Source organism: Anolis carolinensis, chromosome 2 (assembly GCF_035594765.1).
Source record: "Anolis carolinensis isolate JA03-04 chromosome 2, rAnoCar3.1.pri, whole genome shotgun sequence".
NCBI classification, from domain to species: domain Eukaryota; kingdom Metazoa; phylum Chordata; class Lepidosauria; order Squamata; family Dactyloidae; genus Anolis; species Anolis carolinensis.
This window is the reverse complement of record NC_085842.1, coordinates 49331697-49350897: the sequence shown is the minus strand read 5'-3', so window position 1 is coordinate 49350897 and position 19201 is coordinate 49331697. Positions and strand designations below refer to the sequence as shown.

At 38.5% G+C, this 19201-nt stretch overlaps 1 protein-coding gene across 2 annotated transcripts in view; it reads left to right on the top strand.

Annotated features, from left to right (window-relative positions):
- Positions 1-19201, top strand: part of cntn3 (contactin 3) — a 286640-nt gene that overhangs the window by 210936 nt on the left and 56503 nt on the right. For both annotated transcript variants that reach the window (XM_008105362.3, XM_062973823.1), the window contains 2 exons: positions 57-186; positions 1858-2008. In XM_008105362.3, the coding sequence (XP_008103569.2) occupies positions 57-186; positions 1858-2008 (281 nt within the window). The remainder of the gene's footprint in view (positions 1-56; positions 187-1857; positions 2009-19201) is intronic.

The following is a 19201-nucleotide window of genomic DNA, read 5'->3' as shown; positions in this document are numbered from 1 at the left end:
ATTTTTCAGTTATTTGAAAGGTGTGTATTTTTGTAACTTTTGCTCTTACTGTCCAGGGAAGAATACAAATTGAAAATGGGGCTTTGATCATAACAAATCTAAACTTGACAGATTCTGGCATATACCAGTGTGTAGCAGAAAACAAACATGGGACTATATATTCCAGTGCTGATCTCAGAGTTGTAGGTAAGTCTACATTTTCCAGTCCATCTTGCCACTGCAGCTGCTGCTGTTGAATAATTTTTCCTATTCTTTTAGCTCCTGTCTTATTTTTGTTAATATCTTTTTTTAAAATAAAAATAAATTTAAAAATATGACAGCAAGCAATTTCTTCCTTGCATTGCTGAGTGGTTTATTCACCTGAATCAAGAGGATGTTCTTGTGGAGGGTGGGGAAGAAGAGGCAATAGCAGCCCCAAGTGTTTTACGGTCCAATCACTCACAGCTTTAAAACAAGGACACCAAGATAAATTATTAATTAGGGGGCGAAGAGAGACAAAGGCTTGGATGCAGGCCCAGAGATTAAAACTAATCACGCGATCTGGAAACAACATTGGATCAGCACATTACTCAGTAGCTCTGACCTTCTGTATCTCAGCCCTGGTATTCCTGGGAGAGCAATGTCATTTAAAAGGAATAAGGTGGCTCCCTGTGCCCTCATCTTTGATTGTGGACACAGGGCCAATAATTTAGTCAAAGAGGTGATGCCAGCTTGCTTTTGGAAACAAATGACAGACACTTATCAGAGCAGAGTGCTGAACTGGCAGAGCTCCTGGAGAATTCAAATGACAAGCATGCTTTTGCATTGATAAGGCAAGTGAAAGAAGCTCCAAGATTAACTTGTGGAATTTTCACTGTGTTTTTAAAACAATGTACTGCCACCTGTTCATAAGAATCACAGAGGTACCAATAACAGGTACATCTAAACAGTAGATTGATGCAGTTCAGTACCACTTTACGTGCCATGGCTCAATGCTATGGAATCATAGGAGCTGTAGTTTTACAAGTTCTTTAGCCTTCTCAGCCAAAGAGTGCTGGGGCTTCACCAAACTACAAATCACAGGATTCCACGGCATTGAGCCATGGCAATTAAAGTGGAAGCAAGTTGCCTTCATTCTACAATGTAGTTGCACCCTACATTAAATAACCACTTATATGACACCACTATAAACCTCTACTCTTCACATTTTAGCTGGCTAATTTTAGAATTTTAGCTGGCTAATACTGTCCCATATGTGTTGTGAAGTATGAGCAATCCAGTAAACTTTTCTAGTGGTCCAGAGAAACTACACCCATGTGCCCTTTTGGTTGACACAGTATCTCAAAGGAAAGCAAGTTTCTATTTCTCTGCTGTGAGTAATTTATTCCCCTTTTCTACTTAAAATACAGCATTGCAATTGAAGCAGGGATATAGGTAGAAATCTAAACAAAGTTGTTATATAGAACACTTACTACATGGTAATCCATTTGACAACTTTCTGTGCTGAATTCAATTCCTCATTTTGCAACACTTAATACATTTGTACAAATCATTTATCTAGTAAACCTGAGTCCCAAATTAAATTAAAGGTCTATTTACATGAGTAACAGGATACTGGATTTAGCCAGACTGTTTGTCTGATCCAGTGCTGTTCTCGTTATGTTCAATCAGTGAAGCATGTGCTTCATTCCAGTTCAATTATGAGGCATTTTAATCTACAGTTTCTGTTTCAATACTGCATTTTCTGAGCTTGGGTATCACTTTCAAATTCTTCAACACTTAAAAGTAGGGAGGGGGTGAACAAGAATTGTGGAGTCTGCTGACAATGTGATGGAGAAAATGTGCTTTATACTTAATATTGCATTTTTCTTCTTCTAGCGTCTGCTCCTGACTTCTCTAAAAATCCAATGAAGAAACTGCTTCAGCTTTTAATGGGCAGCACAGCTCATTTTGAGTGCAAGCCAAAAGCTTCTCCTAGAGCGATGATTACTTGGAAAAAGGGAGGTGAGCTGCTTCAAGAAAATGAAAGGTATCATGTAAATTGTGAATGTTTCTGTACTATGATTTGACTTTTATTTTTCAGTTGTTTCACTGGGAAAAAAAAACAAATGAAAGCACTTGTGCTGTCCATTTTAAAATCAAAATGAGATGGCAAAACTGCAGAAGGTCCTTGTTTCCAAGGTTTATATGAAATATTTGCAATTTTCCTACCAGCAGTAGCAACAGCAAAACAGTTATTTTGTGCACTTTTGTACATGGCATTTTTATGCAAAAATGAATGCACTGATTTTTTTTCGTGAATTTTTTCAAGAATGAAAAAAATCTTGAAAACCTTTGACATCTGAAAATTCTCTTTAGAATATTTTGGAAATCCCTTGCTCCTGAGTACAATAATAAAATAGAATTTGCATCCATAGTACTAACAAGCATTCCTCTTTTAATAAATAATAATAATAAAACTTTATTTATACCCCGCCACCATCTCCCCAACGGGGACTCGGGGCGGCTAACATGGGGCCATGCCCAGAGCAATACAATATAATGAAATATAAAAACAACATATAATAGCACCATTCAAAATACAATAAATAATAATAAACAGAACATCAAGAAATCAAAAAACAATAAAACAAGGGCAGGCCGCGTGAACACAAAGATAAAACCCGGAGTGAGAGGGACAGAGGGGTACTCCACTTTTGTACCTATGTAGAAGGGTAGTTGAGAGGGAAGCAAAATAGGTCTTCTTCTCTTTGTGGATGGTAATGGAGAGAACTACTTGCTACTTGGACACAAGTCAGTTCATGCTACTTTTCATCACTATCACAATCTCCATGTATTTTCTGCTCAACCTTACCTCTCTCTCTATACTGCCAGCAAAAGATTCATATAGTAATTCAACTTTAACCAGCTTGGGAGTTTCCCCCCTCTTTCCTGCTAGATCCATTAAAGTAATACACAAGCCATTTAAAACTCTGCATGCAATTATGTCTGTTCACTCACAGCCACACATATAGTAAATGACTGTAATAAGGCAAGAACTAAAGATGCCAGGATTATGAAAATAACATTCTTAATAGGTTGAATTATTCTTGAAAATATATCTGAACTGGGACTGGAATCCTAAAAACACTTCGGAGGGAAGTATGATTGAACTCAAAAGAATTTGAGTGGAAATTGTGCTGTAGAATTGTATTACACATCAGAGCACAAGGACTGAATTATTGTTGCTGTCCCTTATATGTAAGTGGGTTAAAACATTAATCCCTTCACAGAACCTACTGCAGGCTACAACCCAATGTTTGTTTCTGAAATCACTGCTTCATGAATTTTTGTTGTTGTATTTACTCAAATTAATTACTTTTATTTTCTTGACTTCCCTTCACTGGCCCTGCATTAATGGGGCCATCAGTGCAGTCTGTGAGCCACATGTACTTTCCATCCTGTTTTTAAGATGGAAGGTACAGTGCAAGCCCTTTTCCGCTTGTAGTTCATTTTTCAAAGGATGCAGAAACGTGTTTTGAACAAGATGTACAGAAGAACAAACCTTCTTGTGGTAAATGGAATCTCCAGCATTGCTTCAAAATACATTATCTCTCATTGTAAGCATAACACTCCTGTACTAAGCAAAACAACAATGAGAACAGAGTTTCTTTCGGCAGTAGTTTATCCAGATTTTTATATTGCTAGATGGAGAATGTAATTGCGAGGATGGAGGAATAAAAAAGCAAGTGCTGAATGTGGACAGATACTGTTTCCTGTATATAGACTTTATTCCATTTTGGATTGGGACCTAAGTAGTGTTCCTAGATGCCAGGGCTCTAGCCTCTTTCCTCTCATCCCAAGGAGAAGGGGGGAAATCTCAAAGTGAATGCACTGCCTTGAAAAGTGTGTGTATATCGATAAGAGCAATGCCTGGGTTTACTGGTTTGGGAGAACATCTCTCCCAGACACTTCACGCTCTGCAAGATTTTGAAACTGTACAATTAACTAAAGTTATTTCATGGAGGAAGAAAAAAACAAAGTTGAGGACAAACGGATTTTAAAGCAAAATATTTATTTATTAACAAGTCAGAAAAGGATATCAGTAGAAACCCAACAAAACAATACTGATATTAGTATAAACTGTTTCTCAAAAGAAAAAGAAAAAAGATGCTAAAACACGCTATCCATGGAGGCTATGATTGGTTCTGTTGGAATCACAGATGCCTTAAAGGGCCAGACGTAAAAGTGTCTTCAAAACAGAGTTTATTGAAACAAAAGGAAAAGGGCGCAGGGATACTTAAATGCAGTTCCACTGGTCAAAAACTCAAAAATCCAAACCAGACCTGGTCCAAAAGGTAAACAGAAATGTAATCCAGATCAATTGGATGAAAAAAGCAAGTCAAACAAAGTGCTCTAAGGCAAAACAAAAAAAGCACAGTACACAAATGGTTAACAGAGGGAGTTGCAAGAAGAGAAGCGTCGTCAGCCGAAGTCCAAGGTCGAAGCAGGAGGAATCCAAAGCAGCATTGCTCCAGTGTCTGCAGAAGCAGCATCTCCAGCCATATCGGTTCAGGTCCAAACTGCAGATCTGAGTCCAACGCCGAACATGAAACAGGCAGCAGAAAGACTACAAGAAACTTTCCCAATACACAGCACCCAACACACAAACGCACATCAACACCTTGCCTTCTGCAAAGACCCCTCACCCCTGAACCCACTTTTATCTACAAACCATCATCAGAAGATGAACTGACCACCGCCCCATCACCATCCCCCGCAGCTGCTTCCAGCTCTTCACGTGAATTCCCTTGACTTTCCCTCCAATTCTTCCATCTCCTGTCAAGACTTAGATCCCCCCAAGAATCAGTTGGATCCCCTGATTGCCAGTCTTCACTCCCAGAGAACCCCATAAAGTTCTCACTAGTTGGTGCCTCACAAATAGCTTGCACTTCTCTTATCTTAGTCCAATCCATGATGTCTCCTTCTTCTCCTTCACTCATTGACCCATCATCCCCAGAGAATCCTTCAAACGACTCTTCGTCTGTAGGTGCTGTAAGTATGTCCTGAATCCTTTTTCTCTGCTGCTCATCATCAGATTCCTGCTCCCGAGTAGCCCTTTTTCCCCTTCTAACACCCATACTACTGTTTGTAACGTTATTCACAGGCTCTACTACAAGTTCAGCAAAGCTTTAAGGGGCTTCATATTATAGCTGGATCTACACTGCCACACAATGCAGTATATGGGCCTACACAGTTTCAAACTGTATTACATGGCATACAGTTTGTCTCTCTGCTTATGGCCTCATCTACACTGTATTATATGGTTATTGTAGACTCATATAATGCAGTTAAAGTGCATCATATGAGTCTGCACAGTTGTCACTTGGACTGAAGGAAACACCTCTGGGTGGGGCAAAAACTACCTTAATGTTATCTTATGGGAAGTTCAAAAGAAAAGGTACTACAGTATGTGCTTAAAGCAAAGAGAGCATAAGGAAAAGGGGGTCTCTATGCTAAAGGCAGATGGGAACATAACATCTGCCTATAACTGTCATGTAATGTCTCCTAATGACTTTTAGACTTCTCTCTGATAAACATGCAACACATGAGACAAAGCCAATCAAATATAAGGTGCAACATTCTGAACCAGTTTGGTAAGATCTCCTGTTCATTAAGATTAAACAAGTAGTCAAGCACTGATTGTTCTCTTGATTGCAATAAGGAGACCATTTCCTTATCAGCAGGAGGGAGGGGGTTTCTATAGGAAAATTTCAGTTTGTGTTTTAAAATGAGTCTTGCCTTCTTCCAGGTTCGCCAAGGATCTAGGAGATCACCCCTTACTTGGCCTTTTGTTGTTCATGGCAGGAAGCATCTCCTTGCCTAAAAGCTTAGTCACAAGTAATATTTATTGAACATAGCTTGAAACATATGTGTTCTCATTCCTTTGACGTGGTGTTTTTGGTTTGAATGGCATAATCAATGAAACTGTGATTGATTGTTAACAACATAACAGGTTCATTCCATTGTCTCACATTTTGGTGCTGAGATGTCAAAACCTGGAATAGTCCTGGCCTAGCAATTCTAAACCTCAGAGATTATGGAAAAAATCCAGAAGAGGTTATTTCCAGAAAAACTAATGAGCAATGTGTCCCTGACTATAGTTTTTGGGTTTCCCTTGGCTTGTTGTTCAGTTGGATCATGGTTTTACCTTGGACTGGAATTTGAATTTAATGGTCTGGGATTTCAGTTTGGTTCAGTAATATGGTGTAGGCTGCTCCTGCCCTTCAGTGCTTATAAACCACTAACTTTGTTCAAGAAGTGTGTGCCTTGTGGATTGAAGATTTCTGAAAGTCACAGCCACTGTAGCTGTCTCCTCTACAAAGAGTAGGGCATATTGTGGACACTTACTCTCATTGTAGAGCCTTTACACTGCAACCCAATTGTAATAGGATTTTGAGGCTGAAAGTCCTCTTGTGTGAGAGTACTATGAGGATGACTAGTCAGGCTTCTGAGACTCCTTCTTGTGCTCTGATATTGGCTGTTATGGCCTCTTTCAATTCCTTTAGACTTTAGGATGCAGTAAATCTACATCTGAAGAAAAGGTTTTTATCCATGAAAGTCTGTGTGAAAATAAAAATCAGTCTCAAGGGTGCTGCCACATTTCTTTTTTTCTTTTCCTTTTCTTTATTGTTATCCCACTTCCTTCTCATTTTAATACTCTGAGAGTGAGACATGGACACAAGGAAAAGAAATCACTGTATATGTTCAGAAACACTTTGCCCTGACAATGGGTTATTTCCTATTGCTGTGCTGATTTTCTAAAAACACATTGTGAAGAGAGGAGCCAGTGCCATAGCAAATCAGTAGATGATACAAATTATCTTGGATAGTTGAAGTAGTGCCAAGGGAACTAATAAAGCCAAGCAACCTGGCAGCACCTTGACAGATCAGAATCAATGCTGACAAATGCAAGGTAATGTGTATTGGAAGGAAGAAATTGAACTACTCATGTACAGGACTGGATTGTTATAAATTAACCTGTAACTGCTTAGGTCCGGGCATCATTTGTGCAGAGTTCAATGGAGACATGTATTCAGTCTGCAGCAGCAGTCAAAACAAAGTGAATGTAGTATGAAGAATGGGATTGAAAATAATACTGGAAATCGTTTGCTGTTGTTACATAAAACGATGTTAATGCCCTTAGACCTTGAGTGTTGCAGGCTGTCCTGATTGTCCTAGCTCAAATGTAGAAGGGAAATTAGGGATGGCAGAAGAAGATTCAAAAGAATTGAAAGGATTTTCCTTTGAACAGTTAGTAAGAAGAAGTGAAGAGTGCTTTAGTTTCAGAGGAAGATTAATTTGATAGGAGTCTCTAGATACAGAAGAAAGCATGATCAGATACTTCATGGTTTCCTTTGCACAGTTTATATTACTAAAAAGGAAAATGAAAGGCAAAACAGTTAAGGCAGTGAGATAAGGGTCTTATGTGGGAGTAATGTTTGAAATTGATATATTGCTGATGACACATAATATAGCTGAACTGATGTGGAGCAGTGATTGGAGTGTTCTGTTTAGATGGGAAAATCATAGAGTTCAGATCTTGGAGTTCACACTTCTGACTGGAGATCTTGGAGCTATTAAGATAAGCAGTGTATAGGATCAAAATAATTTCACATACTATTTTCAATGTTTTTGGGAAGTAGAAATTCCACAGTGAGATTTTGTATAGTATTATTCCATCAATCCTCACAATCCTGTTGTGTGCAAGTAGAGTTAGGACATGTCTACATGGGCCACTAACACCAAATACAATTGTCCTAATGACCTCATCAGACAGGGCTTGCTTCAACAGCATATGCTGGTTCAGCTATAGTTTACTCACAGAGCCCACCGGCTCCCACCCCATGAAATAGAGGAACTTCTGACAGGCTGCATAGGTAAACTATAGTGGAACCAGCATATGCCCCCACAATGGCAACATGGAAGGCTTCCCATGTTGTACCAGCAACAGTGGGAGGAAACTCGGTGGTCAATGCTTCCCCCATTGGATTGGGACTCAGATGAATCAGGTGATGTTGGGTGGGTTCCCCACACCCCCTGATGGGTCTCGCCAGATTTGCCATGATCCATGGCAATTCAAGCAGCCTATATGATAAGGTCATTGGTCAGTGGTTTAGAACTATCATTCTTTCTTTTAAAAAAGAACCTTTTTTTTTGTCTTTTTGTATCATATGTGTGTGCTGACTTGCCTTTTTCAGGCACTTATATGCCAGAAAAGAAACAATCCTAGATATAAACACTTTATTGGAGTTTTGTTCTATCCATCATGGTCAGGTGTTTTTAAAAACCTTTATTCCATTTTCAGCAGAGTGAGCATTTCAAACCAGTTGAGGGGAGGGAGAGGGCTTCAGAACCAAAAGCTCGAATCAAAACCTTATCCAGTGTTTTTTATAAAGCCATCTTAACCTCTATCATGGTAACAAATGAAGCTTCTAGTCATAAAATCGGAACACATCTGGGATTAAGTGCCATTGAATTAATTAGGACATCGTTCTGCATTCAGATACATTTGTGAGTTACATTAGTACTGGTTAACTCGCTGGCATGTTCCAAAAGAAGGGAAGGAGGCTTATATTTGCAGAAATGGGTTAGACAGATATTCATGTATTTGACAGGCTAAATGTATGCACCAACTTTATCTTATATTGTTGTTTTGGATAGAAAATCAACCCAGAGGGAACACTTTCTAGACAATATGAGCAGCTGGATTTCTGACCTTAATCTTGCAGTGGCATATAAAAAGAATGTATTAGATTAACCCAGGATTAACTACTTAATTAAAAGAAAAATGCTTTCACAGCAGAATAAAATCATATCCATTTTGATGGAAGTACTCTAATTCTCTTCTGCCTTTGAAGTACATGATTTGAAGGCTGGTCTATGTATTCATTCCTCTCCCCTTGCTGCAAGTTTTAGGTGACAGACTTATTTCTGTCCCCAGCTTGGTCCCCTGCTTTTTTTGTGTCCTTTGTTTTGTTCACTGTTTTTGACTCTGCCTACATTTTTCCTTTAAAAAGTGAAAAAGTAATGCAGTATCTGCCGTTGGGAGGGAGTTGATGGAGGCCCCTGAAAGGCTAAGGCTAGCATGTGAACACTGAATAAATGAATCTGTTGATATAGGGCCACAGATATGAGGAGGTCTTAAAGTATGCATCAAAAGTGCTGCAACCTGATTTTCTATGTTGTTGTTTTCCCTTCTTTTACCAAATGCTGGAGAGACAAAAACAGATTATTCTCCTCAACTGTTCTCAGGATTGAGAAGAGAGTTTGCATCCTTATACTTGCCTCACTTTTATGAAGAAGACATGAAATCTTATTATGGTTGATTTCTCAGCCTGTGGTGACTCCTTATCTCCTCAGAAAAATGTTGTGAACATTTTTTATTTCCCTGCCTTTGAGACGAACTATAAACCAAATTGAACTTCAGTGTGTTCTTAGTGATACCATAACAGAAACATCAGGGGCTAAACTAGGACATCATGGTTACCAGGAAAATTCCACTTCCCATTGCTTTTGGCGTATGGCTTGCTGCTATGGGGAAAGCATCATATTAGTAGGCAGAGTGAAGGAAGAAAATAGAGACTTATCTCCATTCATCTCCCCTCCTCAGTGTGGGAATTTCTGTGTTATCTTTGTGTGAACAGATGCATATTTCAGTGTAGGAGTACAATTCTGGAGTAAAAGAGTTCTGCTGGTGATTTATGGAGCCCTGTGTGAAACATTCTTAAACTGCTGTTTTCATCCTTTAAAGAAATCAATGATTCCATACCACCCACTCATCATCCCAGCAAATATTTATTTTATTCATTTATATCCCACCTTTCTCCCAATAAAGGGACTCAAGACAGCTAACAACATATTTGAAAACAATACATATTAAAACTATACATCGCCATTAGTAAACATTTAAATATAAGAGTTATTTTAAAAGTGATTAAATGTTACAATTCATGAAAGGACTATATGCAAACCTTAAAACCCCTCATTGCACAGCATTAAGACCCTATCCCAGTTAGTTTTTTAAAAAATCTTGATGACAAAATGTTTTGACTTGTTGATGGAAGAACCAAGATGGGGCCATCCTGACCTTTTCCCAGTGTATTAACTTTAGCCGGCAAATATTATATCTGCTTAGGAATGCTGCAAAGAAATTCAGATGAAGTCATATCAAATGTACAAAGAGAAAATGGATACTGATGAAAACTAAAATGGTCTTGATAGGGATCACTGGCTAGATGAGCCTTGGGCAGAATTAAAATGAAGTCATTTGCACTTACGTTTGCTTTATGGTTCAAAACTGTGAACCGGAAAATAGTGTATTTGTGTTTTACTTACCACTAATACCAATAAGGGATTAATTTCCTAGCCTTTTCTCTTGAATAGTCTAGCTTAATTTGGTAGAAATTTGATGGATGTATAAAACGGTAGCTTCAGCCTAGCTTTCCACTTACCCTGTCTATTAAAATGTTGTCAGCTGGAAAGCAATACATTACTGTTTATTATCATATCAATAGAGACTTTATTTTGTTAGCTCCTTTGAAGAAAGGCTTGACAAATATATAAAGCAATTTGTGAGTTACCATGACTATGAGCTGAAAACAAAGTGGTGATTTTTCTGTACTCGCTGCCATGTCCCAATTTATTCTCTTGCATTTTGTTTTGATTACAAGCAATTTTATCTTTTTACTGGGAGTGCTCAGTTTGCTGACACCTACCATTTCAAAATGAGGGCATAAGAGAATAAAAAGAATCGATGTGTATGTATGTATGTATTTACAGTATTTATATTCCGCCCTTCTCACCCCGAAGGGGACTCAGGGCGGATTACAATGAACACATATAGGGCAAACATTCAATGCCAACAGACAAACAACATACAGTATAGACAGACACAGAGGCATTTTAACATTTTTCCAGCTTCACGATTCCGGCCACAGGGGGAGCGTCCACTAGTGGCTGTACTTCCTCATTCCTTTCCTTATGTTTTGCTGGCAGTTTTATGGTGTTGTAAATTAGTTAAATTAGCCTCCCCGCATAAAGCGTACCTAAATTTCCCTACTTGACAGATGCTACTGTCTTTCGGGGCTGCATAGGTCAACAGCAAGCCGGGCTATTTAATGGGGCTATTTAATGGTTGGGGGCTTAATCCCGACCCGGGCTTCGAACTCAAGACCTCTCGGTCAGTAGTGATTTATTGCAGCTGGTTACTAGCCAGCTGCGCCACAGCTCGGCCCTAATGCCACAAAATTTGTATGTTTTAAAATGAACTGGTGTGTGGTTAAGTCTAAAATCAGTTGCTACAGTCCCAAGCAGAGCATGCCCATTAAATCAATTGAATTTAATTTATCTACTGTAGTGAGGACTAACGGATTTATTTATCATAGGGATGATAATCATCAAGCTAGTCAAGATGTCATCAGGCTGCAATTCCTAGAAGCCATAGCCAATATAGAGCCTTATCACACTATACTGTTATAACACTACATTCTAGTTGAGTTGCAATCACAACATCCTGTGAAATTCTTGTGGAGTAAGGCCCAAGAGCATTCTGGCTCAGAATTCTAAATGCCCTTTTCTAACCTGCAAATCCCAGGTTTCAGTACTATCTTGGCATGGCAGATAAAGTGGAACAATAGCACTATAGCTGCATAGTGTGATACAAGCAATAATTAATGGTGAGGAATCTTGGAAGGAAACTCCCAATCTTGGGGGAGTGACATAATTTATCTTTAAAAACTTAAAATACCATCATGACAGGCTTGTTCCCCACAGCCCTAGAGGATAAGCCCAGGTCTACCTAATAGCTTTAAGTTACAGGAAGGTAGATATCAGTTGAATGTTACAAAGAAAATTCCAATTTGGCAATGAAACTGATTTTAAATGGATTGTGTTTCTACTTTTTATTTATGTTTTATGTTGTTTAAATCTTTTATTTCAAATTGAAATGTTTGTTTCTTAACTACCATGAAAATATTTAAACTGGCTTTTAAAAAAAATGCATTTAAGACATCTTGGAAATATAGAATAAAACATAGCAAACAAAGTAATGGCAAAGTTTATAGGAATTGTATAGTATTAGATGTAGCATGTTTTTTTCAACTTGTTGTACCCTGAAGGATTTTCAGATTTTTTAAATTAATATGGTTGAATGTGACAACGTTAATGATACATCATGTAAGTCACCTTTTTGGCATTACATGGGTGGACTTGGTTATTTTTGTGATGTTTGAGGAATCTGAGAAATCTGGGATCATGTTGTTTGGGACTACATATGGTACTGAGGAATCTTCTTTACTTCTTGACTAATCCAAGATTTTTTTTTGGTGATGATTGATCATTATTCTTTTGAATTATAGTGTGTAGGCCATAGTGATTATCTGTTGTTTGGTGGCTTTTTGCCAGCATGGAATCTGGTTGTTCTTTTATCATTTAAGAATTAACATTTTATAGTTCTCAAATCTATGACAGTTAATAGAATTGTTTAGGTTCATGTCATCATAACACCTCAGAGAAAGAAAAAGAAGTTCATGATGTACTGGCAGTTTATTGCTGACATGACTTCACAATTGAAATGGTGAGCCATTGATTTTCATTGGAAACAGAGCTGGAAGACGACATAAATTAAGTGTGGGTTACTTATTTCAGAAAAAGATTGAAGGAGAAATTATTTCATGACTCATTCTCATTTATTTTTTAAAAAATGAGTGTCAAAAGTCTGAAGTAAAAACTGCACGTATAGTAAGTTAAAAAGGTACCTAGATATAAAGTATCTAGACATAAACGGAAGGAAAACTCCAAATTATGGCAAACTACATCCATTTCTATATGGATGAACTGCTGATTTGTTTTCTGAGATAGTTTTCTTGTACAACTTCAAACTTCATTCTGCAGGTGTGCATATTCAGAGATTGGGACAACAGAAGCTTAAAGTACAAGAGAAGCACTCTTCTTCCTCTTTCTTCATCTATCCACAATATAAGAAGGAAGACATCTGAAATAAAATAACATCTGCAAAAGTATTGCAGCATTTTTTCTAGGACTGTAGGGAACTTTATCATATGATAGCTGCAATGCCTAGGAGGTAGAGGGTTCACATTGCTAGTTTCTTGTATGCTGGAAAATTACATCCAGTGTGTCAGGGAGTGTTTTGTGGCCCTCTAGGCAGCCCTGGGTTGAAATATTTTTTTCCATATTTTTTCCACATTACCCCCCAAGTAGCAAGGGGAGAACTGGCAATGAATACCACCAGGCCATTATTAAAACAGGAAATGAATGGGAAGTGATTTCCAGATCATGTCCAAAAATGGCCCCAGGGTTTTAAAAAACACGGTAAAATGCCTTCCCACACATCTAAGGCATGTATTATGACAAAAAGTGTGTGTGTGGGGGGGGGGGGGGAAGCAGTATAGCAGGGTATCAGATATCATGGAGAGTTAATGCAGCCCATTGGCCTTTGTTGGTTACCCATCTCTACTATACAGATGAATCTTGTAAAATTGTGGAATTGGCTTGTTCTACAGTGCCTGCCATGGTGGAGATCCAGGAAAAATTGATTTTGGGCTGCCTACTACAGATAAAAGCCATCAGAACTTGGAAAAGTTATTTTTTGCACTGCAGTTTCCTGAATCCCACACCCAGCAGGGGCAAAATTGACTTCCCAAACTCTATTCTCATATCACAGTTCTCTCCATACTTTAAGGTCCTGAACACTGTATATCATTTTTGTGGGCTAAAGAGGATGAGGTTGAGGCTGTTGTACTTTAGATAAATCATGAACTCATATGAATTGTTGGAAAAAAACAACAACAACAACAAGTGAAACTCTTTAGTACTAGCATAGCTAGGAAATTGGGACAATTAGTAAAGAAACTAATTGTTGCCCCTTACATACAAAGTAGCTTTATAGTGAAAGAGCATCAAATTTCACACCCATCACTCTTGCTTCAGCTAATTTTCTCTGTTCCTAGTTCCATCATCAGGAATGAGGCAAGAATAAAGAACACTCCTTGAAGCAATGGGTCAATATTGTTTGAACAATAAGATGTCTACCACTATCGCATATGGTTTGGTCCTAATCATTAAAGGTCCTTCTTTTCTGGTTCGTTTACAGGATAGGATGCAGCAGAATTCCTTCAAAAATATTAGGCTCAAAAGATGAGCATTAGGAGTTATTTTCTCTCCCACCTCCACTCCAAATGTAACACTACACTGTTTTCAAGATGTAGTCTTCAAATGTTTTGTGTTTCAATTCTCAGACTCTCCAACAAGCATGGACAATGATCAGAGATTGTAGGTAATGATCAATAGACTTCTGGATGATGGAGGCATGTGAACCACTGGTCTACTGCAGCGATTTTTAAAAGTGTGCTTCGCTGAGACCTTGGGCCTCCACAAAGCATACTGAGGGTCTCTTCTCCTCCACCTCCTCTTTCCCTTTCCTGCCTCTCCCCCTTCCCTGGCTCCCTCATCACCAAGTCTTTTCCCCAGCCTCCCTCACTGCCAAAAGCCTTCCCTACCTCCCTTGCTGCCAAAAGCCTTTTCACCTGCCTCCATTGCTGCCAAAAGCCTTTTTTCCTCTCCTCCCTTGCTGTCAAATGCTTTTTCCTCTGTCCCCCTTGCCATCGAAGAACCTTCCTTGCTGCCCAAATCCTTTCCCCCTCACCTTCTTTGCTTCCAAAACCCTATTTCCCTCCCACTGCTCAAGGGGTACTTTGTGCTTTTTCTGCATGGCAGAGGAAGTTGAAGTTGATGGCCCATAGGGATTCTGCTATTACTGCTACTATTACTACTACTACTATTACAAAGGATATTATTGCAATTAAAGCATCTGTTGGAGGTGCTTTAATTGTGCTTCTCCTGCATGGCAGAAGGGGGTTGGACTGGATGCCCCCTGGGGTCTGAACAGTATTTCACTGAAATACTGTTAAGTTTATGTTGGTTAAAATTGTCCTTCGTTTTTAATATTGTATTATTTTTTTCCATTTGTTGCACTACAAACAAGATATGTGCAGTGTGCATAGAAATTGGTTCATGTTTTTTTCAGTGAGTTCACCCAAACAGTCTCCATCCATCTGCCACTGACCCAGGCTGTCTTGTCAAATTTTAAAATGCAATGCGTGTGTACACACACACACACACATACACACACACTAAATATAATATAATAATATAATATAATATAATATAATATAATATAATATAATATAATATAATATAATATATACATTTCTTGGGGCTCCACAGAAACCTTTGCTTAAAGAAGGGCTCCGTGGCTGAAAAAGTTTGACATCCCGTGGTCTAGTGAATTATCCTGACCTGCTATAGACCCATCCTCACTATACAGTTGTAACACTACGGTGTTCCTTTAATTGTCATTGTGACATCATGTGGAATCCAGGGATTTCTCACAGTAGAGGCCACTGTTGAGAATTCTGAATAGCCCCCCTTAAGCTGCAAATCCCATGATTCCATTCCATAGCATGAAACTATGACAATTAATGTGGAATCATAACACTATATTGTGTAGTGTGCAAGAGGTATAGAACTCTATAGTAGATGATTCTAAGATTCCATGGGATCATACTATGACAGTTAAAGTAGCATCTGGCTGTGATAGCTGTTTAATGTAGTGTCTATTTATCCATTCTTCTATGTCACCAGTTTAAGAGATTTTAAAATAGACTGTGTGCTATTCTAAAGAAGTATTAGACCACAGATACATCACAGGTTCTTCTCTAAATCAATGTTGCTATATTCATTTCCTATATAATTGGAAACATAGCCAGCTGGGTTGGTTTCTTTTTCTTTATCAATAAAGATGTTTCTGACAGTACATTGTTCTGCTATTGATTTGCTTTGTGTATTTCCAAATGAAAATTTCTTAAATATAGGATGTTTTAAGCAGCCATGATCCATTGTTATCATGTTTGACTTACAGATTGTTCAAAGTACTATATAAGTTGTGTATTTTAATTAAACAGTAGGCATTGTTTTAATATGCTGATTTTTCTTTTCTTTTGCCAAGTTGATGGAGTTGTCAACATTGTTTTGCATTGATGTGGCAAGGCAATACATGTGCCCCATTAGAAACCTCTAAAGGGAATGTGAGATTTAAGAGAGCATTAGCTGAACAAGCTTATATAATAATCATTCTGTGTGTAATCATCTCTGCTTCTGCTGATGTTTATAGTGCCAACCAAACCACATAACTGCTATAATCTGTTAAGCGTATGGCATATATCAGTCATTCCTCAATTCCTTTTATAAGCTGCTTTTAAAGGTGCCCTTGAGGGCAAAGACAGATCTTACAACATACTCTAATGGAAGGATGCCTAACTGACAGCTGTAGAGACAAGTCTTGTCCCTGGGGTGACATTTTCTGACTTTGCCAGTATTGATTGATGCAGTTGATTAAGGTTTTAATACAAGTTTCATATGGGAGACAACAAAATAAGGAGAAAGTTTCCATACAAATTTCGGGTGATTTTAAAAGAAGTGCTCAGTTATCACAAATAATCTGGAGGGTTACCATAACTGTGAACTGAAAGCAGGATCCAGACTACTTAATTTGATCCTCATTGCAGCAACTGTCTCCCTGCCACTTTGTCATCTCGGAGCTGAAAAGATTTTGCCAAAACATTTATCTGAGAATCAAGACATCTTTTCCATCTCAGCAATGCCAAGCACCTAGGTAACTTTCCTAAGCTAAAAGTGATATCTAGTAGTAGTCATGTCAGGGTGCCATGGTAGACTAAGGGCTTGTCCATACTGAGCAAAATTCCTGGACTAACCATTACCACTTGCACCACAGCAGCTTCCGGTGAGCATCCCAGATTATTCGGATATGCTCCGATTTTGTCCCATTTTTACAGGATACTCTGGAGTTCAATAGAAACTCTGGAGTATCCTGGGGCTTCAGAGTAGTCTGAACAGCTGAACTGAGTCCATTTTGGTCCAATCCATTGTCCAACTGGACACCACCACCATCACTTTTTCCCTGTGCTCATGTAGGGATGTATTCTGGTCATGTCACTGCCACCACTGCCCCTAACCAGCCACAGAGCTCCCCAGAGGAGACTCAAAGCTGCTTGACATAAAAGCATTAGTATGCAATTTAAAATATATACATATTCAACCATTAAAACAATTAAACACAAACAGCAATAAATTCGTAGTTAAAATCCATCAAAACATATTCAAAGTTGAAAACCATAAGTGCCCACTGTGGCCAGGAATAGTCATTTTAACTGTCAAGTCTCCATCCCACGGGAACCTGAGATTTGTACTTTAGGGAGGTACTTAGAAAAATAATAATTGAGTCAAAGGAACTTCAATGACTTGACCAAGCCAAAATAAAATGGTGTACTTCCCTGGATCTGGATACCAAACTCCCATTGATGCAGCCTAGAATCTCATTGGGTTTTTGGGCACTGAATCAAATTGTTGACATGTGTTTAATTTGCTGTCTGTAAATTTGAAAAGCGCACCTTAATTCCATAATACAAGTAATGTATAAATGTGTTGAGCAACAGAGGAGGGGATTTTGTAGCACACCATTTGTCACTTCTCCAAGATGAAGTGAAACCTTTGATGCAACTCTTTGAATTCTCCTGAATTACAGCATTGATACGTAGGCAAAGAACTTTGAGTGCCTCACAAAAGTAAAAAATACCTGGATTCCATATGATGGAGTATTAGTAGTTGATGTGCAGTCAAAATGTTTAATTCTGTAATGTGTATACACAGCATCTATGATAAATGTGATGATTGTAGCATAGCCTCAGAATATAAAGTAAGTAATATCTTCCTAGTGTGCTGGCTTTGACATCATGTGTGCTTTCTTATGAGTTGAGTGTCATGGACATGAACTGTGAGGGCCCACATTCAAATTCCCACTATCACCAGTACACTTGAGGATTTTGAGTCACCACCATCTCTTAACCTCATGTACGGGAGAAAATAGGATGGCCAAGAATAATATACAATACTATGCAGTTCTTGGAGGAAGGACATGATAAAAATGAAACTAATAAATAATAAATCCAAGGTCATATGAAGCCCTGACCTTACTATTCATGAATGCTTCTTAGGAACCTACTGCTCCATGGTTTGATAAATTCTATAAAACAAAGATAGCAATTAGTTGTGGGACTATCATATCAGGCCAGGATTTTCTGTAACAAGCCTGCCTCAACCTGCAGACACCTGATTTTGACTGATTATGGAGGCTAAGCAAAATAGACCGATGCTGTGGTTCATTGCAAGGCACTCAGTTAAACTTGCTACTGTTCAGATATAGGCAATGTGTGCAGGGCCTTTAAAACTATGTGTATTATAACTCCTTATGAAAATATTTGTCATCCATACCAGACAGCCGAATTATTGCTATTTTCACAGAAAAAGCAATAGAATTTGACATGTTTTATGCTGCTACAGGAGAAAACTGCAATAATTATATTTACACTGATTTCTGAAGTCTTATATTTCCTCCTGTAGTGTCATTTCCGTTGGCTTTTAAAGTGTCATACATTAATCATACACTTCATACACCCCATCTCCCCCCCCCCCGATGAACATCTTACTACTGCTTGTTCACAAGGCAAAAAGAAGAATATAACCTAAATATATACCAGTTGCATCTGTTCCTTTATCCAATGCAGTTGCAGCCCTCTTTATCTGCTGGATTGGCATCTTCATTTTGAATAATTAGATAGGACTTGAAACAGCATTCCCATGGAAAGGCCTATTTCTACAGAAGTGGTCTACCCAAGCATGGAACAGACATTGAACCCCATAATTATGAGCCATAAAACCAGAGCAGGTTGACGTAGACCAGTGGTTCCCAACCTCGGGTCCCCAGATGTTTTTGGCCTTCAACTCCCAGAAATCCTAACAGCTGGTAAACTTGCTGAAATTTCTGGGAGTTGTAGGCCAAAAACATATGGGGGCCCTAGGTTGAGAACCATTAACTTAGACAGTTCTGCCCCCTGAAATAAAAAACAAGATCTCATTAGATATCATCTGAGCATTCCAGATCTCCATTATCCTGATGGTTCTTGTGTTAATATCCTTAAGAAGGCTTTCACTCTGATTTTGCTTTATGCAAATGAAAATCAGATCTCAAACTATGTACATAGCATGCTGCTAACTACTTAGTTTGGACCAACGTAATTACAGGCAT